The following is a 24,487-nucleotide window of genomic DNA, read 5'->3' on the forward strand; positions in this document are numbered from 1 at the left end:
TTACAGTTGTGCAATGGAACACTTGGAATCCCTGTTATAGTGGTCCCAGCACCCCAAGCGGGACTTGTTGGTGAAGTTTCTGGATGACACCCAGTTATCATCTTAAAACCTTGTTAATCCTTTTCAAAGGGTCTCCACGAACAGTCATAACCTAAAGGCTGCAACATCAGGTATGTTGGAGGAGTTGATGATTCATTGATGGAGAAATTTCTTCTGAGACATGGAGCAGACATCGAATTTTGGGGATCACAACGGGTTTTCCTTCAGCAATATCACCACTTCTCATTACTTATGCAATTAGCTTTTGTGCAGTTGCTAATATTTGGTGACTTTGTTGCAATGGTTGTTAGTAAATACTTAGATGGCATGTTAATGGGAAATACGTAGGATTAGATAATTACAATTATATGAGGGGTCATGATAATGACATGTGAGTTAGTCGTAGGGGTGGTGTTTAATGCTACTCTCCACCCTTTCACCATATTCTCCAGTGTAATCCCAAAAATTTGCTCCAGCAAAATGCTAAAAAATGGAAGAAATTTTAACACTAGTTTTCTTCCAAGCTTACCCCTCTCCACAATCAAATTCTTCTCAGCCTGCACCTCTTATTTTTTCCCAGTAAACCAAGCTTCCAAGTTCACACTGAATCCACCCAACTGTGGATGCCACCTCAGCATAATAGCCAAGCCAACGTTCAAGGGAGGGTGACATGGAATTGTTCCATCCCATTATGTCCTAGAAAAAGGAAAAATGGGAAAAAAAGGAAGGAGCCGGCTCTTCCATTCCTTCATGCCCTCCTCCTTATTGCTGCTGCTTGAATCTCCAGTGATAGTCTCTGCCACTCAACCTCCTGTTGAGTTCCTTCTTGGTCTATGTTCTTCATAATGTCATCATCCTTATCCATGACCTTGTTAACTCTTTGCTTCATTCATGACCTCCTCCAGCATGATGACAGAGAGAGTCTTGTGCTCATCAAGGATATCCTCCGAAGCTAGTTGCAGCCATGATGGCAGCAAGCAGGATATTTGGCCATGGCTCCTGAAGTTGAATTAAAAGAAACCTTGATCATCCATTGATCTTGACCAGATAAGTACAATCCTTGCTCAAAAAATAAATAATCTTAACTCTAATTCCATCTAAATTTAACGACTCCGAAAGATCAGGAGATTGCTCAATTCAATAAGGTAGTCCACAGAAATCACTTGAGAAAGACAGTATGGGGAGATGAAGAACAAGGTGGCGGAGGAAGTCACATGTAGTTGGATAGGGTGGTGGGGAGAGGTAGAAGGCAAATAATGCAACAACCCCATGCCTATTTTTTGCTTTCTTGGGAAATTAAGATTGGTAAAGTTAATTTAGCCATTGGTAGGAGTACACATGGAAGAATAATACCCACTGATATTTGACAAGTGTGAGAAACTAAGTTAATCTGATCATACTGGAGAATAAGGTAAATAGGTGGAGGATAGTCGTATTAAACCACCACATTGGGGATGGCTGTTATCATCACCCTTATATGAAATGCTTATTTACATTAATCTTTCCTTTTGCATTCATGTAGCAGACCTTTGATACGCGGCAACATTGTAATGTCTTACAGCATGGTATGATGAAAATCATCTTTTGGGTTTCAGGCATGGTACTTTTGAACTTATGTTACCTTGAAGATTGTTGGTTATACTGGAGTGAGATGGCTGGAAAGACTTGATTCCATATTTGTAAAAATATAATTCTTTGCTGGATGATGGATTAAACTTATAGTGTTCCTTGGTGATTTAAAGCAATATAAAATATGCAGTGGCTTTCTTTATGTGTTTCCAATTATTTTTGTATAAAATCTTTATAAGTTACTAAATAGCTTGGCATGCCCTGACTATGATATTCATGGTTCATGGTTATTTTGTCTGAACTAGGATATATGGACTTAAGTATTATTCATCTGTTGTTGAATGTTAATGTCTAGGCTGTTTATGCATGGTGTCCCTTAATTTACATATAGAGAGCACATTCTATTTGTTTCGGTGGATGATTTATCTTTCTTTTCCATACTTTGATGTATACGATTTCTATGCCAGGAAAACCTTTGTAAGCCAAATGCACTGCAAAGAACACAACATGCATCAGATGTGGTTTCTCTTTTGTCTGAAATTCGTATTTGTACTGGGAAAAATGATTGTTGGAGTGGCATTAGGACAGCAAATATTCCTGCAGTAATGGATTCTGCTGCAGCAGCATCAGGAGCAAAAAATGAAGATCCAGAAGGTTGCACTCTGGAAGTGCTCTCAACTGCAATAGTGAGTGCAACAGTTAAGTGCAACCATGCTGGAGAGATAGCTGGTATGAGAAGACTTTATAATAGCATTGGAGGTTTACAAATGGGTTCACCTCTAAGTTTGGGAGTTGGTCCACAATCCTTAAAAGCAAGGGTGCCCTCTTCACAATCACAACTTGAAAAAGAATCATTTAACGAGCTTCTTCTTTTAAAATTTGTTGAAGTTCTTCAGCAATTTGTTGGTACCGCTGAGAAAGGTGAATCGGTGGATAAGACTTCATTTCATGAAACATGTTCTCAGGCTACTGCATTACTTCTTTCACACATGGTATATCTTCGATGTTTCTTTTGAAGCTTGCCTTTCTGATCACTATTCTGTTTCATCAGAAGAAATTCCCCCTTTCTTCAGTCATCCATAACACACTCAGATTAAATGTGATCATTTTTGTTCAGGGTTCCGAGTCAAAATTAAATCTAGAAGGATTCTCACAGCTACTACGACTTCTTTGCTGGTGTCCTGCTTATATTTCAACACCAGATGCGATGGAGACTGGAATATTTATTTGGACATGGCTAGTTTCTGCAGCACCTTCACTGGGACCCCTGGTCCTTGCTGAACTTGTTGATGCATGGTTATGGACAATAGATACAAAACGTGGATTGTTCGCATCAGACATGAGATATTCAGGTCCTTCTGCAAAATTGAGACCTCACCTCATTCCTGGTGAGCCAGAGGCACCTCCTGAAAGGGATCCAGTGCAAGGACTAGTTGCCCATAAACTCTGGCTTGGGTTTTTTATTGACCGTTTTGAGGTTAGGAAGAACTACACCCTTTTCCACGTTTCTTTACTTCTATTATTTGTTTTTTTGTACAAACTTCTATTATTTTTTAGTTGTAGCCTATTATACTATTAAGGATCATACAGCCAAAAGAACATCTATGGGATATTATGGATTCTGCTGCTTAAATTATACTTAGGTTATGCTGCACTAGCATTAAGTTCTCATCTTGAAATGAAGCATCTAAGATTCCAGTCAAGTTTATATTGGGACAAACAATGGAAAGTGTTGTCAGAGGACATAATTTACTTCAATCTCAAATGCTTATCTGTGTGGAAGAACAAAAATATTATCTTTAAAGAATGCTAATGCTAATAAGTGATGCCTTGAACAAGTGACAGACTGTTTTCTTAGTATTTTTATTCCTATAATTTTTCATATAAATAATTAGAAAGCTTGGATTTCTTTATGCAGAACCTTGGTTATATATGCTTTGAAATGATTTCTCGTATAAGCAAGTTGAACCATTTATTTAATCAATGATTCCTAGTCATTTGAAATAAACAAACATCAACTATTAGGCTAGTATTCCTTATCAAGGTCCGCCAAACTGGTACTGAAAACTATACCGGTCGGTGGGTGAGTCGGTACAGTGCCGATTCGGTAACCAGTACCGTACGACAAATAGTATGCTTGAATCGACACACCCAATTTTTTTTTTAAGTTTGTTTAATTGGTAATGAATTTTTTTTTAACTTTTTCAATAATTATAAGTATCATTTGATATTTTTTGATGCTTCTATATCTCGATTTAATCTAAAAGATGCATTTTTTTTTAAAGTGATATAAAATATAAAATAATTAGTGAGATGTTGCATGCTACAAGAAACAATATGAAATATCCTAAAATCAACTAGTGAGGTAGAAAATATAAAATAATACAATCAATTACATATATTTAAAGTACAACATATATACTAATATCTAAAATCTCGAGTGACGATGCCTCTCTTAGATATCCGGATCTTTAAAATGGTTCAAGGCACGTCATTCCACTCATCTAACCAAGCGGCATAGTCTTGTATGTTCATCCCATAAGGAACGCGCTCTGAGTTAGAAGCACTTTCGGATCTCTCGCTAAAGCTCTAGCTCTGAGAGATGTCCTCTGGCTGATATTGCGGCCGTAGAGGGGCCCATCCGAATATGCCGACAGCAAAATTCGACTCGTAGGATACTGAGTTGCATAGGGTAGCAGCCACCGGATGATGATGCCTTAGACGTACCATATTCATATCCGTATCCATATGGGTCATAGGCTGCCTGTGGCTATGGATAATAGAATCCAGTATATGACTCAAAACTTGATACGGCTATGGATCCTACTCTACGTGCGAGGTCATCTGCAGCTGTATTGTGTCCTCCTGAATGACCTCGAGGAGTCCGTCTCTTATATGCAATCTTATTCTCGCGGGCTTTACCAGATCGTGCACCGTGATTTCTATTCTGTGTAGCATGCACAAATTGGGACTCATCGGCGAATTAAAGACCATCCTGCGATTGTTTCATATCCTACTCCCTAGCCAGCAGATCGATAACCATCAGAACTTTCGCTGCTGCTCCTGGTCTCTAAATGTGAGTGAACCGACTCTTCCTCCACACTCTTCATGGGGGTTGCAGGGGGTCTGTCTTTTCATTTTTAGTATGCTGAGTAGCTGCCTGCTTACCCTTTATGCCCCTCTGTCTACTTACCCTTCGTGCCCCTCTCTGCCTGGCTATGTTGGGAGGATGAATGTCGCCCTTCTGGCCGAATCGACCGGATAACATACTGGCCTCATCCAAGCGGCTCTCGATCATATCTCTGAGTGACTGCTTCGGACAAAGAATCATGTGATGATCGGCTCCCATGTGACCCCTGTGGCTGTGGTTGATCAGCTGGAAGGATGCACGGAATATTGTGATTAGCCCATTGCCCTGCATCGATTCTAGCCTCGCTGGCTACAAAACTGGTCGATCGTGTAGGCGATTCTCGCTCATCAAGCTATGGTTCTTGCTGGTGGCCCACAAGCTATCCGATCATAAGATCATCCTCATCGTCAACAAATGCATTTTGGATCGGATCTGTGTGTTTTAGCTACACTTCTTTCTGAATGCACTTTAGCCTCAACCTCAGATTGTAGTGAATATATATAAAATCGTTGAAGCGCATCTGTGTTAGATGGCTCCTCTGCTTGTTTTGGATGAGGTTGAAGGTGGACCAGGAGAGGATCTAAATTGCTAGTCGCTTAAGATTTTTTGCGAACAAAGCACATAAAGTCCCTACAATCTGGTACTCCTACCGCCGCTCAATGACGTTGATGTACTCATGGGTATACGTTGGATCTGCTTTCTTGATCTGAATTTTTGCCCTCTCCATCATATGATACAAGAATCCCATTTGGGAGTACCTCTTGTTGTCCACGGTCCGAAGCACTTCGTACAATAGTTTGATAGACTTCACTATTTTTTTGGCTCGCTGCTAGAATATCTACCTCGTCACCAAGTCCCCGATAGTGCTCCCTTCAGTGCCGACCCTCGCAAATCTACTTTTCTGCCACTTGGGACTAACAAATATCCGATATAGTGCTTTTTTTTCTCAAGAAGGCTATCAAGTGTAACGTACTTGGTAGCAAACTGTACCACTTCTGGTTTCAAGATCTCTCCTCCTGCATTCCTCCTCATTAGTGATAGGACCTATGTATGGCTATAAATATGTATGTGATGATTTGGGCTGTCTTCATTGCCTGCTGCACCATATGAATCTTCGCAATGTCCATCAAATGAGGTCGATACAATTTGCAGCATATGTGGTCCAGAAAATATATAGCTGCCACTCCATCTCCATTAAGATCTCTCCGACAGCTTTATATTGTGGCTCATTATCAGTGATGACCTATACGACAATCTCCTCGCCTCCCTAATCAATCACCTATCCATCAATCTGAGAATGTACATGGCATCTTGCACCTGATTGGAAATATCAACTGACTTATGGAAGAAAGTCTTCGTATCACAATATGTCAAGAAGTTGATAATGCCCTGCTTGGTAAGACCGGTCCAACCATCACATATTACTGTCGTCCATATGTGGGTCACTTGCAATTGCATGAGGCAATCTACTTCTCTAGCTCATTATTGTCAAGAAGCTTACCATAGATGCTTTCAATCTTGAGGGATCTACACCGGGACCGACAGCCTGTATGGAGAAAATAGCAGATCTATAGTATGTATTGTCTATCACATTCTCTAGGAGGTGGCTGAAGTAGAACCAGAATCCAATAGCTCGCCATATCCTTCTTGTTATCCTTTTTTAGCATAGTGTCAACTCTCTGCTAATTTGAATTCTTGCTGAGGAAGGCATGTAAATTTAAATCATGGATGGTGGCTCCTAATGGAATCTCCGTGGAAAACTTTTTTCTGCTACCAAAGAGCTTCTAGCATAAATGTAATATGGCTACCGCCTTTGCTGACGGCCTTCCTAACTGAGGTCCTCTTGAACACTGGATCTGCCCTACTACTTGCAGAACCAAAGTCCAACTCATAGTATGAGGGCCCAAATCGAACCTTATGCTTGGCCACCTCATCCTGCTGCCACTGATCATCTAGGTTCGCCTGCATGACAGCCTGGATCTGTGCCTTCTCATCATCTAGAGCGGACGCCTCATCTGACTCTCTAGAGTGATAAGAAGGTGGCTCTGCTGTTCAGCGGTCCACCTCTACTTCTCGAAAATCCTCTCCTTCGTTGCTTTGAAATCAGCGAAGTGCTTTTTATTAGCTATCGAACCTCACGTGGGCATTTTGGTGCATAGATATGTCGGGGTAACTACCAGCTAGGTGCTGCTTCAACCTGGTTACTCCTCTTGAATTTTGTGTTATACCAGTTGCACTTTTAATAGTGCCGATTCGTGAGCGTGTGCCTATGATTCCAATCAATATCACGCTCTAGCTCTTTTTTTCTTGATGATTCTATTCCTGCAGGTTTATTAAGTATGTTAGTTTATTAATTATTAAAAAATAGCAAAATTTTGTTAGAATGAAGATAATATTTTTTATTTCAAAAAATACATTTTATTTATCTAATACATATACTAATTTTTCATATTTATTTATATATTTATATATTTTTAATAATTTTTAAGTTAAAATATATTGAATACCATAAATTTAGAAAAATATATTTTTTTACTTCAGAAAATACTTCTGAAATATGTATTGCATACTACTAATTTTTTATATTTTTTGGTATTAATTATATATTTTTAATTATTTTTTAAATTAAAAAATAATTTTTAATTATAAATATTATAAAATTTAATTTGAGCTCAGATCAATGTAGAATCCTACAATGGATGCTACATATATTATTCTAGGTCTGTGGGCATGCATCAAAGGCTACTTTTCGATTTTTTTCAAATTTAGGCCTAGACTACTATGTGCATAATCACATTAAAACTTGAATAAATAAACATCAAATTTAGCTGGAGAGTAGCTTGCATGCTCCTAAATTCACTTCTAATTTTACATTTTTTTGATTTTTTTATTTTTTAATCCAAAAATGTATTTTTAATTTTTAAAAATTATATGTAATCTGAAAATTAAAAATTTGTCATCGTTTAGATTATTCATAGATCTACAACATAGTATAATCAAACCAAAATAAAAATTTTTGGCATGATTTCTCCTTATTTTGCAAATTTCAAGATTTTTTTGACGTCCAAAAAAAAGAAAAAATGAGATAGGGGAGAGAAAGCATATCTTATTTAGAGTTGGATCCTCCTTCAATCGTGCTGAATCAGTGTATTGCTGTGGGAAAAGAGCGAGTATTCAGATAGGTTGTAAAGGCCTGAAAAACTTCTTGGGCCTTCCTAATCATCTTTTAAAGCAAAAGGAAGAGGGAGGAGGGGGGCCAGTTCGGAACCAGTTTGACTTGGTGCGAACTAGATGGTTCACACCGATTCTACATGGAACCAGCAGGTTCGCATGGACTTCGGGTGATTCGCGACTGGTTTTGGTCGGTTCGGAGCCGGTTCGGAGAAAAAGGTGAGCCGACCTGGTCACCGGGTCAGTTCGGTACGAGCATACCGAGCCAAACCGTATGGGCCGAACTAGTTCAGCGGACCTTGTTCCTTATACTGTGAACTAGTGAAGGAATGTTCATGCCAATAGCAAAATATTTGGTATGCTTTATACCTGTATGCACAGTTGTAGCTAGCTCAGAATTATGTAACACAACATAGGTACTCATTGTCCAGGTGAAATCATGCTAACCAATCTGTAATTAATTTGAGATTTGGATTTCAATCAAGGTTTTTTTTTGAACCAAATCTGTCTGTTATATTTGTTAGAACTATTCTTAACAAAATTCTAATTTTGGTTCTCGGCACTATGTAATACAACTGAAAAAATGATCTTCTGTATGTTATTTACCTGCTGCGCCTCATGATGGAATGAATTATAGATTAATTGTCTCAATGTGAAGCATGCTTGAGGCGTATGGCCTACAGCTGAAGCTTCTCGGACCTGGTTTAACCTGCTGATCACTAGAAAATTCTGAAGTGTTCTTTGTGGTAGTCTTGTTAACGGAAAGTTTTTTAACTATAAATACTTCAATCATTCCTGGCCATCTTAGGCTCTTCATGTGCATGATCATGATGTTAATCAGTGTTTTCGATTTTCCGTCAGGAAGAAGGTAGCTTATTGATAATTTGTGACTTACATTGCTCAATCCAATACTTTCCTGCAGTGCATCAAGATGCATACCTGATATTTTTAAGCAATTCTTGTATAGATTTGTATAAACAAGTCTGATGCTCGCACATTTTATGTTATTACCTACCTTGGCTCTTTGTGATGTTTAGAACAGTTCTTATATCCCTGTTTTCAGTTGTGTGTAAGGGAGTATGCTTGTCAGTGATTAGTCTTCAATACATTCATCCCTTGCATCATGACATTGTTCTGCAAGATGCCTGCAGAGATCCCAGTTTGTTTATTTTTTCCCTTTTGCATATATTCATTTTTCTATTATTTTGGGATTCTTGCCACGCTCATGGATTCCATAATCACTTTTACTGTACTTGCTAAATTATTGGATCTTGTTGCTGACAGGTAGTTCGACATGATAGTATTGAGCAACTTTTACTTCTAGGTCGAATGTTGCAAGGAACCATGAAATCCCCTTTGCATTTTTCTCACCATCCTGCTGCTGCTGGCACTTTTTTCACTGCAATGCTCCTTGGCCTGAAGTTCTGCTCATGCCAATTGCAGAGTAATTTGCAGAACAGTAGAATGGGGCTCCAACTGTTGGAGGACAGGGTTTATCGGTGAATACTTCCTTTAGTATCTCTCTTTCTCTCTATCTGTCTCTCTCTCTTTTTGTAAATGACTCCAATACTTCATGTTTTTCTGCGAATTGTGATGTCTAACCTTTTGCTTTGAGAATAGTACTTGCTCAGATGACCTGAGGGTTACCTCAGTGGTCATACGCTTCCGGTTAAAAACCTGATGTTCTAGGTTCGAATCTTGAGTGATGTATCCTCAAGATATCGACCCTGATAACAATTGTACAGGTGGAACTTCCTGCTATTACACACACAGATGCATACACATGTATATAAGAGAATGGTAATTGCTCATGATCAATTTTATTGTGCCATCTACTTCTCATTTCTTGATGCATACTCATTGAAAATGGGATTGGCAAATAATTGTGGTATGAGTTAGAACTCTGATGGTGATTTTAAAAAGACTAGAGCTGCATTAGTATGATATGGAGGAGCAGTCAAGGGCTTGACTATTAAGATGATGCTGCATATCCGGACAGGTTGGGAAATATGGATTATGTTGATATAGGGTATTTATATTGATGGAAATTTGAAACTTTGGTGTTATGTCTAGAAAGGGTTGAAACCTTGAGCAGTTGAGAAATGTTAAGTGCGATTGCTCATCATCTGTTAATAAAGGGGCAATAACATGACATACACATGTTAAAGTGATTCTATCATCACCACAATGTTATACATACACATACTTGTCATATAACCATGTTCCTATGTCCTTATTACGCTGCCTCGTGCGAATAAAAGATGCTGCTCTGTTTCCAAAGCTATGCAGACTGGAAATCTGAATCAATCGATTTACAAAAGTTTAGGAATATATATTGATTAGCAAATACAAAGTAATAAAATTCATCTTCTAGGGTGCTTGCCTTTTTTAAGTGAATATTATGGCTGCATTCTATAAACTTTATGACAAGTGGATTCCAAGAAAATAAGAAAACCTTTCATCAAATTTCTTCTGATTTAATAGAATGGGGTAGCTATAAATAATCCTTGTCTAAGAGGGGGCTGAAAGTATTATGATGCAGCTGCTTGAGTGAGATCACTCTGAGGTTATGGCACTTCAAGTTGAAAGCTCTAGATATTTGGTTCCAAAACAGAAAGAGAGGATACATATGAAAAGCTTCTCTAACATTGATGTGAATATTGTAATCTTTGGACACCTGAAAGTTAAATTTTGAAGGCCTAATAAGTATCAACTACATTTAGATAATTGATAATAACTGTGAGAATAGTTGCGTTGCCATTAAAAGCACTGTTGTTCAGTTATTATGATTCACGATATCTGGATCAAAATGGCCCTAAACAATCTGGATCTGATTTTTGGATTAAGATTATTTTAGAATCACAAGATTTAGATGCATAGGATGGAGTAGTACATTCTTTTGGATCACAGGATCCATTTTAATTATGTTATTTACATATTAAATCGTGTAAGTCCATTTTCTATATTTTCTTTAACTATGTGGTTCTTAAATTACTTATCACTATTAAATCTCACATAGTATAATTAGCAACACTTATTGGTGTTCATAGAGTTTTGTATTTTTACAGCCACATGTTGAAGTTTGTCCTTGTTTATTTTAAAGGCATTCTACACAAGAGGAGAATTAAATTGATAGACAGTATATAAACTCTTGAATAACTAGACAGAACATTTATTTCATTTGAAACACTATATATAAGCCTACATTTGTGAAAACTAGACTTGTGTATATGCTTTTTATTCTCCATTCATCCTCTTTATATTGACTCATATTTCAATTTTGCACATTTCTTTTGTATTTAGGAAGTGCTGAAAGCAATAAGAAAAAAGTCTTATAATCCAATGATTTGATTCATGATCCTGTCCGATCTAGCTCCCTCTACGAGTTACAACTCAATCCCGATCTTAACAACATTTGTTAAAAGTAGTAATAGTGATAAATGATTTTGAACAGCATGTGCTCCACTTGCTTTTTCTTTTGTCTTTTTCATTTTTCTCTTCCATATTTTCAGATAGGAAAATGTGCTGAATAATTCTGGAAAATTGTGTGATGTTCAAGGTTGCATGGAGGATCACTAAATTTTAATAAATAGTCCATATGCTGTAATGGATGCTTGTTGTTTGTCATGCTCTACCTTTATTACTTTTGCTCGATGATAGCAATCTTTTTCTCACATGGCTCTGCTTCCAAAAGATCTGTAGATGATATAGTTGGTTTGCTGTAGCTAGTCTGCTTTGTTTCATATTTCCTCGGTCCTTGTTTAACTGATCAAAAGCACGGTCAGGCTTAAGTTCTGTTTCTTCTCCAGTACCTCATTTGATGAGAAACGTACACTCTTGGCTTTTTAATAAATTTGTTTTTCTGTTCCAAACATGTTTAGGTTTCACTCACGGTTCATGATTTAATGTGAAATTTTTGTGTAAGGTTTTGTCAGAGAATTTCAAAGGCATCCTGATCCCAGCTTACTATTACTTTTTTTCTGACGATATGCTAGCTCACTGATTATTTTATTTTATGTAAATGATATATTTGAAGAAAGATCAGAATACTTTTAACTCACGTGTGCGTAATGCGGTTGGCATTTTTTTTTCTATTCTCACAGTGCTTCCTTGGGGTGGTTTGCTTATGCACCTGAGTGGTATGAAACAAAAAGCAAGAGTTTTGCCCAAAGTGAAGCTCATTCTGTTTCATTATTTGTTCATCATCTTTTAAATGAGCGAGTGGATGCTGTTCCAACTGATTCATCTTTAAAAGGACGAGGGCGTGAAAGTGAATTGAGTAGCATGGTTTGTATGATTTAAGGCACACTCTTTCCTTTTGTTTCACACTATGTTTCTTCTCCACTCTCAAAACATTTGGCACATATTGTTCTGAATATATACTTTGCTTCATCTCCTTTTTTGTTGCAATTATGCGCATGTCCTGTAGACGGATCTGTATCATCCTGTTTGGGGCCAGGTGGATAACTATGCTATTGGACGAGAGAAGAGGAAGCAGTTACTTATAATGCTTTGCCAGCATGAAGCTGATAGGCTTGAAGTCTGGGCACAACCTATTAATACAAAGTACTTAAGCAATTTACTTGTTTTTATTTTAATGTTGATTGAGTGCGGCTATGGTTCTTGCTGACTCTTGTTCAGATTTTCACCTGATGCATCATCCTTATGTCTCTCTACAGAGAAACCACATATTTTCGTACTAAAATTGGCTCAGAGAAATGGGTTGAGCATGTCAGAACTGCATTTGCTGTGGATCCTCGCATTGCTTTCTCCCTGACTTTGCGGTTCCCTACAAATTCATCCGTGACAATGGAAGCAACTCAGTTGGTTCATGTATGTTTTTTCAACATTCTAGCATCAGCTTGTTTTTGAGAATTTGACTGAAGTGTTTTTTCTACTTGTTTCTTATTGGCTATGTAACTGCTAATAAATGTGATTACATATTCATATATAAAGTCATGATCTGGAATTAACTCTACATTTACTGTGATAATGTGGAAAAGCTTATCCTTTATGGCAGGAATAAATATACTCTACCCCAAGGTCCGTCAAATCGGTACCGGTATCCGTACCTGTTGGCGCCCGGTACGGTTCGGTAGACCGGCACACCCTAATTTTATTTTGGAGTTCTCAAAAAAATTTAATTAGTAATCACTCTTTTTGAACTTTTTCTCTGAATTTAAGTCTAATTTATTTTTTTTTGATATTTTCTTGATGTTTTTTGATGTTCTATGATCCCGGTTTAACCTAGATGATGTATCTTATTACTTTAAAATGATACAAATCATAAAATGAACAATATAAAATATTCTCAAAGCAAGTAGTGACGTGAAAATTAAAAAATAATACAATCAATTACATACTTTTAAAGTCCAACATACACACCAATATCTAAAATCGGATCAAGTGGCGATGCCTCTCATAGATATCCGGATCATCAGTATAATTAGGAGGCACATCAACCCGCCCCTCTAACCAAGCAGCGTTATAGTCTTGTACGTTCATTCCATAAGGAACACGTGCCAGGTTATAAGCACTCTTGGATCTCTCGCTGAAGCTCTGATTTTGAGAGGTGTCCTCTGGCTGATAATAGGGCTGTGGAGGGGCCAATCCGAATATGCCGGCAGTAAAATTTGACCCGTAAAATTCTTTGTGCTACATAGGGTAGTAGCCACCAAAAACTATATTTATCCTTTTTTTAATCCAAAAATATATTTTTAATTTTTAAAAATTATATATAATTTAGAAATTAAAAACTTTTATGTCAGCGTGTACATCGTCCATAGATCTACAACCTATAAAAAATCATGCTCAAATAAAAAATTTTTGGCATAATCTTTTCTTATTTTATAATTTTTGAGCTATTTTTTCAAGCCTCCCTAAAAAAAGAAAAAAAAGAAGATAGAAAAGAGGAAGTACACTTTATTTAGCCTTGGATCTTCCTTCTGATAGTCTGAATTGGTGTTGTTTGTGGATTTTTTGGAAAGGAGAAGTGCCTTCGGGCTTTCAAATTATGTTGGAAAGGTTTTCTCGAGCCTTCCCAATGCCACCTGATGCCTTTAAAAGAAATCAGGTGGCAGGTGGCCCATACCCAACACGGTTCGAAACCGGGTTGACTCGGTGGAACTGACTGGTTCGCACCGAGTCAGCACCAAACTGGCCAGTTCCGGCCGGTAGGGGCCGGAACCGAATATTCTTAACGAGCCGATTTGATTTCGCACCGGGTTGGTTCGGTACTGCCTGAACCGGGCGGTCTGGCCCGGTTCGGAGACCTTGCTCTGCCCTGTTTCTTCACCATCTATAATCATTGCTCAATTCATAGGTATTTGAAGTAGACCCTTGTACTTTAGATATGTGGTTTCAAATATCTCCTTTGTTACATCTATGCATGGACAATGTGACTCAAGCTTATTGTCTATTTTAGATATAATTCTATTTTTTTGTAAATTGTATCTAGAGTGGCAAACAAGGATCATCAATAATTCGTTACTCTTGAATAATACCACATAAGACACACTACTATTATTGAAAAAAAAAAGTTTATGAGATATGAAGTTTTATGCTCCAAACCAATATATGAAAGATTTTTATGGATAATGCCATGTGTTATTTCCTTACGTGTGTAATATTGATTGTAATTTTACTTTGTATTACTTTGAAGAAAATCATATGACTGCTCAAGCACACAAAATCTTAGGAGAAATGGCATTACACTGGGAGAAAAAATTATTTACCCAATGCTGATGTGTGAATTACTGCTGCAGTATATCGTCATACCATTGCTCTCACCTTGAAAAGTTGAGGTTATGACAGTTCTTTTGCATAGAACTTATATTCTGTCAGGACTATGCTTGTCCATGATGTTAACACTGCATCGAAGATTTTCCTTTGCATGGTTTGAGAAAATATGTTTGTTCTTTCCCTTATTTTGCCCATTGGCACTATAGCTTTTAGTTTTTACTTTAACCATGGTAACAAATTTTCCTGTTCCTTTTTTTTTTTTTAGAATTTTTGTTTTTACATAACCAATTTCACCTTGATTAGATGGTCCTTGCTATTTTCTTTTTGTTTGTTATTGTTGCTCTGTGATTTTTACTATACTGTGTATGATAGTTTTAGGCTGGCTGTATATGTTCCATTATACCTTTTTTTGTCTGTGACTGAGAATGTTATGTCCATCGCAGAAACACATATTAGAGATTCGCAACATACCAGAAGCATTACCTTTCTTTGTTACCCCAAAGGCAGTGGAAGAAAACTCAGTATTGTTGCAGCAATTACCACATTGGGCTTCTTGTTCCATCACTCAGGCCCTCGAATTCCTAACTCCTCCATTCAAGGGCCATCTGCGTGTCATGGCCTATGTTCTTAGAGTTTTGGAGTCTTATCCACCTGATCATGTGACATTTTTTATGCCACAGTTAGTACAGGCTCTTCGATATGATGAAGGGGTGAGTTTTTTCACATGAAGATATACTTTTGCTTGTGTTGTTTGACCTTTACCATGTTTCTAATACAAATATAAATAATTACCTAAAAGCCTTATCTTTTGGGGGCTGGCTTATTTTATCATAACCAAATCATTTAATAATTTTTTCGCCTTTGTTTGTGCGTTGTTTCTAAATTTGTTGATTCTTTGCAATTCTGTAGAAATTAGTGGAAGGATACTTGCTTGGAGCTGCTCGAAGAAGTAACATATTTGCTCATATTTTGATATGGCATCTTCAGGTATGGATTTTTGATCTGTGTGCATGATTTGATGCCTTTGAATTCTGTTTTTGGAAAAAAGTGCATCCGTCCTACTGAGAGAAGTTTGCTATATGTTTGCCTATGTTTGTGTGTGTCTTTCAAGTTAGGTATTCACTTTGTCGACTGATCATAGACATAGCTTAACCATCAGATCAAGCCATGTTCCAATTATTCGAGGTTTTCTTTGTGTATGCTTATTCATCAATTATTCTGATTTAGGGCAACCTCTCATGTTATTGCATGCTGGTCCATGTCTTTTCTCACAACTTCCATCTATATTAGGTTATGTCCCCCCCTCTTGCTAAATCCTTAAACACAGAATAGACTACCTCTACTTAACTGAAGCCTCCTAGGATCTTCATTGTACTTGTTTGTACCATCTTGATATGTTCTCCATCACTGTATCTTTAATTTTGGTTACTGCTGCAGCTTCTCTTTTATACTTACTCATAACTTTATCCTTTCTGATACCTAACACCAATTTATCTTAACATTCTCTTTCTTTTTTATTGCCTTTAATTTTTCTTGGCTCCTCTGAATTGTGCACTATTTAAGGCAGCGCACAACTTCCTAGGCCTTTAATTATATTATCCTTGAAGTCATTAAAGATATGTATCAAACACATAACACTCTAGAAGCACCTCTCCATTTCATCCATCCAGATCTATTTGTATTTCATATCTTTGTCTAATGATCCATTCGTTTGGATGAAGATCCTATATTGTGAAAGCAATCATTTTGTAGTATCTCTGTTCATCAATCTCTATTAAACTCTCAACTTCATTTGTAATTCTCCTAAAATTGCATTCTATACAACCTCTTTTTAAAGCTAATTTTTAAGCCCTTTTGTCTAATGCATTCTTCTACAAATCAATATAGTTTTTATTATGTAAGGTTGTCCTTTTCTCATCAATCAGTAGTATTATTCACAAAATAAACCATCGTCTTGAATATTAGTAGTAAATTCATTTGTGTTTAGTGTAAAAACACAAGGACCTAACCTTGATCCTTGGCATAAGCGATTATGACATATATTGCACCGCAATTATTCCTAATCCCTGTCACCACTCCGTTATTCTTGTGCTTAATAATTTCAGTATATTGCTTATGCACACCTTTCCATTTTAGACCCTCATTTTCTATCATTATTAGGACTAGTATCATAAGTTTTCCCTAGGTTTAAAAAGACTAACTGTATTCTCTCTCTCTCTCTCTCTGTTCTTTTGTCAATTGCATCAGTTAGAAGATAACCTCCATTGTTGACCTTGTGTAAAACCAAATTAATTCCTTAAAATTGTTATCGGTTTTCTTAATCTTTGTTCTATTGCCCTTATTCGTAACTTTAGAGTGGCTAATAACTTTAACTACATGACAGTTAGAGTGGTTTTATATAAGAGTACCGTAATACATGTCTAGTCATTTTGCATTAATAATCTAACACAACTTAAAAAAGTGCCTCTATGTACTAGAGCCTCCTCAAATATTCATTGAACTTACCAATACTATCTCAACTTAAAAAAGTGCCTCTATGCAATAAATGTCCATCACTTTGTCCTTAATTTATGCAAACACTACAACTCCCTTAAAATACTCATTCTTCAATCCTTTCTTTTTAGTTTTACCACACATCCATCTTTACATTCTCAATTTTGTTACATTTAGCTTGTTTTCTTGAACCCTTTTTATTCCTCAACGTTCTGGTCCGTAAAACATTACATGCATTATTGTTACTATATAAAATCTGCTCTGAATCCCCTAGGATATGAGCTGACCAGATCACACCCCGAGGCACCTCTCCACTTCATTCAATAATCTCTATGTCCAGTACATATATCTTCATTTACATCTCTGTTACTTTTGTATGATAGATCTCAAATAATGAAACCGGTCATTTTTGTGGTATCTCTTGTTTATCAATCTTAATTGAGACCTCATCTTTGTCTCCCTTTTATGCTAAATTTACACTCCATATACTCTGTGGGTTCGTTTGGTTGGGGTATGACAAATTATTGGGTAATCTGACGATTCCTGGGAATCGTTGATATGAGAAAATGATTGCATGGGAAATAATGTTTACCATGTTTGGATGGTGAGGGAAAACAAATATCACCTCCTAGTGGTATTTGTATACCTTCTCTCTCAAAAAAATAGATATGGGGCCCACCATTTATTTTATCATCTCTCCTATCTACTTTTCATACCAAACATGGTGATCTAACATAGAATTTATTTTATCATGCCAGATTATCCCCAATCAAATGGATCCTATATCGTATTTCATTTGCTTTAAAGCTTTTTTTGATAAATCCAATCAGTTACTTAATCAGCTTTTTTCATTAACAAATTCCATATTGTCTGCAAATAACATGCACCATGGTGCATCTTCATAAATATTAGTAGTAAGTTAATCTATACATAGCATAAAAATATATGGGCTTAGTGCTGATCTGATGCAAGCCTACGAGTGAAAATATATATCGAAAACCAGACAACTTCTTAATTATATATTTTTTTTAATATTCTCTTTGGTGGGATTCATATTTAGCACTTTTTGGAAAAAAATTTCTCATCTATCTTGAATCTCCTCATTTTTCACTAAAGTTTATGTTTCGTGCGTTAAATTTGAAGTATCTCTAGATTTCTACTCAATTAGTTTGGGTAATCATTAAATTCCATTAACAAATATAGCTTAAATAAATATATCCGCTAAAATGTTAGTCGTACTTTCAATTTCCTTTTTGCATGTTTTAATGCTGGTTTGCAAATTCTGAATGGTAGGGTGAGTCTTGTGCTGAGGAATCTGGAAAGGATGTTGGTGCTGCAAAGGTACATGATTTTCCTCTAATATGAAAGTTCATTAAACTTGGGGATATGTTAGTTCTGTTATGCTTTGAAAAGGTGTTTCTATGTTTTAGCTGCCTCCTAGGTTATACACATTCTGACAGTTACTAATTCATTGCCACTGTTTTGGTAAAATTGTACCACATAAAAACTGAAATGGTATCTCTAGCATTAATTCTGGTGTATTTAAAAATCTTTTTACATATCTTTAATGTATTTAAAATTTTACGACAACACATCTCATTTATATAAGACAGAATTTTTTTCTTTTATTCTTTATATTATTCAGTGACAGTTGCATGGGTGAGGATGAAGTACTAGTTCAAACACCATTATGTGCTTCCCACCCTCAAGGAATGCCAATGAAGGAGGGGAAAATTATGTAGAAGAAAAACTTTGAAAGAAAAAGTTCACTAAGAAAGCAGTCATCCCCTCTGTGAGACATCTATTTACAGGCATAGGCATGGAACACATCTCCATGTCTGTGCGTGCACTCAATATTAGAAGATAAATTTCTAGTTCTTTTTTTGGGTAACAAATTCCTGGTTATTTCCCTGTATCCAAACAAATGCACAAGAGAGTAAAAGACTGTTGAGAACTAAAAACAACAAACTGATACACCAGAAGACATTGCAAAAAATTAGTAGACTGAAATTTTCATCTACCCACCAAAGATGACTGTTGGAATTTGGAAAAAATTGCTCTGAAATACAGAAGTCCACTCCATAGTTTTTCTCTTGGCTTTTTTGTATAAAAAAAATGACCAATTGATGGATTTTAGCCCATTCAAGTAGAGAGATCTGTTGTCATCAAGGAACTGAATAGTGACACACCTCTTGCCAATATCAGTTGGGGTGTGTTTGGATGTACAATCGGATTTTGGTATTTCATGATTTTATATGCTTTTGAAATTACAAACATGGTTCTATAGTACCATTTTTTGGTTGCATAATGAAGTCTATTGGAACCCCTAAATAATCAATTGAAATTTTCAAATTCACACTATTGATCATCTTACATTTTTCTTCCAAAACTTTTCTTTTTAACAACTAAACACCATCTAAAAAATATTGAGTTATTGACATTTAGAATTCAACAATTTAAAATTCAGAAAGAAAAATATCCTAATTTTGATATTAAAAACATCCAAACATAGCCTTATTATGTTTTGCGGTTTTTTTTTCCACTGCAAATTTACAGTAGACATTATGCTGACTGAGTTTCAATATTTTTCATGTTCAACATCTGATTTCTAGAAGGTTTGCACTAATTTAGGTTTGATTAGAAATTTTCTGTTCTTTAACTTTAGTTGCGTTAGTATTCTAGTTGCCCTGATCTGCAGCCTTGCTTGTAATTAGATCTCAGAGGCTAAAGCCTACATTCTATTTTAAATTCTGTTCCTGTAAGTTCAGCTGATCTATTTTGCTACTTCTCTTGAGTCATCATTGCTTGGTTGCTTGGCAGCTCTTGTGAGTCTGAAGCTGCTTGATCTAGACATATTTACAACTACCGTAGGTTGTCAGTTAGAAAGTGAAACTTTGATTTCTATGTCATATGCTTTTTAATTATTTTTTCTGGATCCTGCTTCATATAACACAAAATTTGCCCATGGTGCTCTCTTACTGTGCAAAGGGAAATGGTTTAGTGGCTGTTAGCCAAAATTCATGTGCTCAAATTATTAACGTTGTTTGATTAACTTACAAAAGAACATGTAGAAGTTACATTTGGATGCACTTATGGCTATTTTGTTGCCACTTTCTACTTTTGTAAATAAAATCAGTTCTTTTTACCAAACATGCCTCCTAAGTGACCTCATTCTTATTTTTTTCTTCCAGTGCAATTCCTTTCAAACAATGCTTCCTCGTGTTAGACAGAGAATTATTGAGAGTTTCAGTTCAGAAGCCCTTGACTTGTTTGATAGAGAATTTGACTTTTTTGACAAGGTCACATCTATTTCTGGTGTTCTATTTCCCCTACCTAAAGAAGAGCGCAGAGCGGGTATTAGAAGGTATTCCTTGTTCAAATAATTTCTTAAGCTTCTGTTGTTTCTCTATCTCTTGGGCAAGTTCAATGGGATGACACTTTCTGGTTAAGATTTGGTTTAAGTTGGTTAAATTTGATATTTATGTGTAGGGAGCTGGAGAAAATTAGTGTGGAGGGTGAGGACCTTTATCTACCTACTGCTCCCAACAAACTTGTTCGAGGCATTCAAGTGGACAGTGGGATTCCCCTTCAATCGGCAGCAAAAGTGCCTATAATGATTACATTTAACGTGGTGGAAAGGGATGGAGATCCTGGTGATGTAAAGCCAATAGGTTGTATATTTAAGGTGAGCTGCTTTCCTGTATTGTATTCCAGGCTTGCAGCTGGATAAGCTCATTTTTTAAAATTTCTGCATTTGAGCTGTAGAATTTGCTTTTAGTTCAAATTCTTTGCTCCAACGCCATCCTTGATACTAATTAATACATTTGCTTTTTGCCTTACATTTAAAGCAAATTAAGTTTGTTTTGCATGTGAAATAAAGCTGCCAAACTGATACACAAATTGATTCGTGAGTCTGTTCCACCTATAAGATCTGTTTGCACCAAGTTTGTCGTATTGGTGCGTACCATCCTGTATAGGGTATATTGTATCACACCAGTACCTTACCAAGACTTGTTATAGGGGCATACCAAGTCTCGGTATGCCGAACCGACCTCCTTATTGGGGATACCGAGACTGAATCAGCATGGTACTTGTACAGGGCCCGTACCGAGATGGTGAACCTTGGTTTATACTATTTGATATTTATATTAATAATAGTGAAGCTTTGACTGTTCGTGGTACTTTTGTGTAGAAATCTTTTAAAGAAAAGTATTTTTTATAGAAATCGAATATTTAAGTTGGAATATACTGTCAGTCAGTTGCATCTCTAGCATCTTTTATGAAGGTGCTGCCTCAAAAAAAAAAAAAAAGCTTTTGTGGTGGGGCACCACAAGGTCTGTTATCCAATAATTGACTTGGTGTAGGGTCTATCCTGTATACCAGCAAGTCAGTGACATTCCAGATAATCCCTGCCACCAGAACTCAATGTCCAAAGAAACTATTATTTTTTTCAACATTTGCTAGAGATTCACATTGCAGATAATGAGTTTTTGATACCACTCAACCTCTTTAAGCACAATTGTCTTTGACGCTGACCAACTTGTACATGTCTAAAGGTGAAAAACTTCAAATGTAAAGGATATCTAGCTATAAAGCCGCTCAAACAAATATACTGGGTTCTGCTTGCATGTGAAATTATCTGAAATGTAAGAGATTCTATGGCAATTCGCATGGCCTTCATTTAAATTGCAAAAAAACTGCATGATGTTTGCAACATGCATATTCCTTAGAGATTTGGTAAGTGACAAATGTTTATGTCCTCATTTTTCACCGCTAATAATATTTACATTGTACATACTGAACAAGACTGTATTTGGAATTTTCACATAACAAATCATTGCAATGGTAACTGCTAGTGATTTCTCTTCCTGGATTTGCATTGTATACGTTCAACTCCATCTGGACGAAGCTTTGTATTGTGTAAGTCCCTGCATAGATGTTATGCCATCCATGCTAAGTTTACTTTTTTTCTTCCCTATAATAACACTCAAATTATCATGGATAACTTAAGAATATGCAGGAGAGATGATGAGAGTAATATGCTCAAGTTAGTCAACTTTTCGTTTGGAAAGTCAGAGGAAACAGTGGAGTGTGCATGTAATGTTCATTGGTTTTGGGACTGATTCATAAATGGTAGAGGGGTCAGATCTAATGGGATCATGGAACAAGTTGCAGATCTTGATATTGTTTCATATTTCTTTGAAAAAATTTTAGAACATAAAGGAATATGGAAATTGCCAAGTCAATTGTAAAGCAGATGAATGAAGATTAAGAAGCCATACATATGAGAAGCCTAGTTTCCTCAATCTTAAACCCTCAATATAGTGTGACTGATAAATATTATGTCTTGTTATTCAATATATTTCTATACTAGCTTAATTACACTTTTAGGTCGAATATATATATGAATTTCTGCCTCTTGCCTTTTACGCTGTGAAATTCATATCATTTTCTTTAGAAATGAAAAATATTAGCATGCTTGCTGATTTTAATGTGCTCAACGTTTATCGGTGACAAATAAATAAATACTTAGAAAAGCCAAATGGTGAAGTAATTATTTTCACATGCTGAATAACATGATCAAATTGGATTTTGTCTTTACAGTATGGATGTAGGTCTTATGATCCTAATGGATCTTGATCCAAGGATGATATTAGATTGTTTAGGCCCTTAAGAGTCATTTTTATTTGGATCATGAGATTTGGATTGTAGATCATAGCATCTTAACAACAATGTGTATATATGCATGTTTGCATGCTCCCATATCTGCTTGTGCATGAACATGATGTGGGTGCGCGCATGTGGGTAATGCGTGCACTAGTGCATGTGGTTGTTTATGTATGCTTCTGCTAGGGGAATGGTGAAGTAAAACTTTCAAAAGATTTACTTTCTTTGCTTGATGATGTTCAAGAGCTGTTACTTGTGTTTTGAATCTTGTGGCCAAAATCAAGATATTCTTTTTCAGGTGCTGCCACACCTGTTCACCATTATCTTTTACTCACTAACTTCCATCAGAGTATCATATATTTCTAATTGTGTTAAATTTCCTTGCATAAATAATCAACAAGAGGTGAATATATCTAACCTACCATTAAGCATCATGCAGTCTGATGTAGATATGTGGGTCTCTATGGTTTAAAAGACTCATCAAGTCTGCAGAGATATGTGTAAAAAAACAAATTCATATGCGAGTTTGTTGTTTCACTTCTCTCCTATGAATATGTTGCTTAGTTTCTATTACTGAGATATTTTTGTCTAATCACTTCCACATTTGCACAATAATCCTCTACTAATTTAGCTTCATTGTGTTGTTCACGACCAGTTTTGCCGGACTGAACAGAATATGGTCTTTTGCATCTGGTAAAGCTTGTAGCCAAGTGCCTTTATCATAACCATTATCCGTTTTCTTCAGCTTATAATCATGATGAAGGCATGAGATCAGCAAGTCAAGCATAATGATAAAATGATGATTTTTCCCTTATTACTACCATTTGATTTTTTTCTGATTTATCCTGTTTGTATCTTATCTTCTATGTTTTTAGAGGCAGTTACAGTATGCAATTGGCCTGAGGAATGCTTAGTTCTTAGGCAGACAACTGGGTGGATTTTATAAAAAACTAAAATTTGAAAATGCATAGGAACAACTGTAAGTTTAGAAATTAATTGTAGAAGCAAAGGAAGGAAATGTAATTTAGAAGGCACTTTTTCATGTATACAAAAAGCTTATTTTGATATCATATGACATGTTGATTCACGAAATTACAAATTTTCCCTCCAAAGTATACAATAACAGGAGATCTTCAAAAAGGCGTTCTCAATAATTGAGGTGAGAATACAAAAATGAACCCTAGATAATGATGAAAGGTCAAATGCAAAGCGAGAAATAAACAACAATAAAAAATAATGAAACTAGTGATGAGGTATTTGGACTTTGGGCTCCAGTGAGACATACAAGGGGCTTTTACTCTGTGCAACTAATGTGCTTAATTCCCCACCTCACACCAAGAAATGGTCCAAATCTGACTTCCTATGCTGAGTAGCATTGGCAGGCTGTTCATTAGGTGGGAGGCCCAATGCATAGGGCTGACTCGGTACTTGGAATCTGAGTGAAGCAGCTAAGTGACTGCTAAGTCTAAAGTCTAGACAGCTGCCTAAGCAGTCTAGGGAGCTGCCTTTTTATCAGTGTGCGTTCGTGTGTGCTTGCTGGTCAGTTAGGCTTAAAGGAATGAATTTATCATCTCCCAGCTTCTGCATTTGTTCTGTTATTTTTGGTAGAAAATATTGAGTGTGGCCTTGCAAGTTAGGCTAGTCTGTAATTTTATAGCATTTATGACTTTTTTAAAT

At 36.3% G+C, this 24,487-nt stretch overlaps 1 protein-coding gene across 3 annotated transcripts in view; it reads left to right on the plus strand.

Moving 5' to 3' along the window:
* Positions 1 to 24,487, plus strand: part of LOC103695574 (Phosphatidylinositol 3- and 4-kinase family protein) — a 41,362-nt gene that overhangs the window by 11,187 nt on the left and 5,688 nt on the right. For all 3 annotated transcript variants that reach the window (XM_008776950.6, XM_008776941.6, XM_088722131.2), the window contains 11 exons: positions 2,076 to 2,600; positions 2,726 to 3,085; positions 9,194 to 9,408; positions 12,013 to 12,196; positions 12,339 to 12,475; positions 12,589 to 12,742; positions 15,094 to 15,360; positions 15,560 to 15,637; positions 18,437 to 18,484; positions 20,335 to 20,507; positions 20,633 to 20,828. In XM_008776950.6, the coding sequence (XP_008775172.4) occupies positions 2,076 to 2,600; positions 2,726 to 3,085; positions 9,194 to 9,408; positions 12,013 to 12,196; positions 12,339 to 12,475; positions 12,589 to 12,742; positions 15,094 to 15,360; positions 15,560 to 15,637; positions 18,437 to 18,484; positions 20,335 to 20,507; positions 20,633 to 20,828 (2,337 nt within the window). The remainder of the gene's footprint in view (positions 1 to 2,075; positions 2,601 to 2,725; positions 3,086 to 9,193; positions 9,409 to 12,012; positions 12,197 to 12,338; positions 12,476 to 12,588; positions 12,743 to 15,093; positions 15,361 to 15,559; positions 15,638 to 18,436; positions 18,485 to 20,334; positions 20,508 to 20,632; positions 20,829 to 24,487) is intronic.

This window comes from Phoenix dactylifera, chromosome 5 (genome assembly GCF_051530095.1).
Source record: "Phoenix dactylifera cultivar Ajwa chromosome 5, Ajwa_hap1_PhDact_Kaust_v1.1, whole genome shotgun sequence".
Taxonomy (NCBI): domain Eukaryota; kingdom Viridiplantae; phylum Streptophyta; class Magnoliopsida; order Arecales; family Arecaceae; genus Phoenix; species Phoenix dactylifera.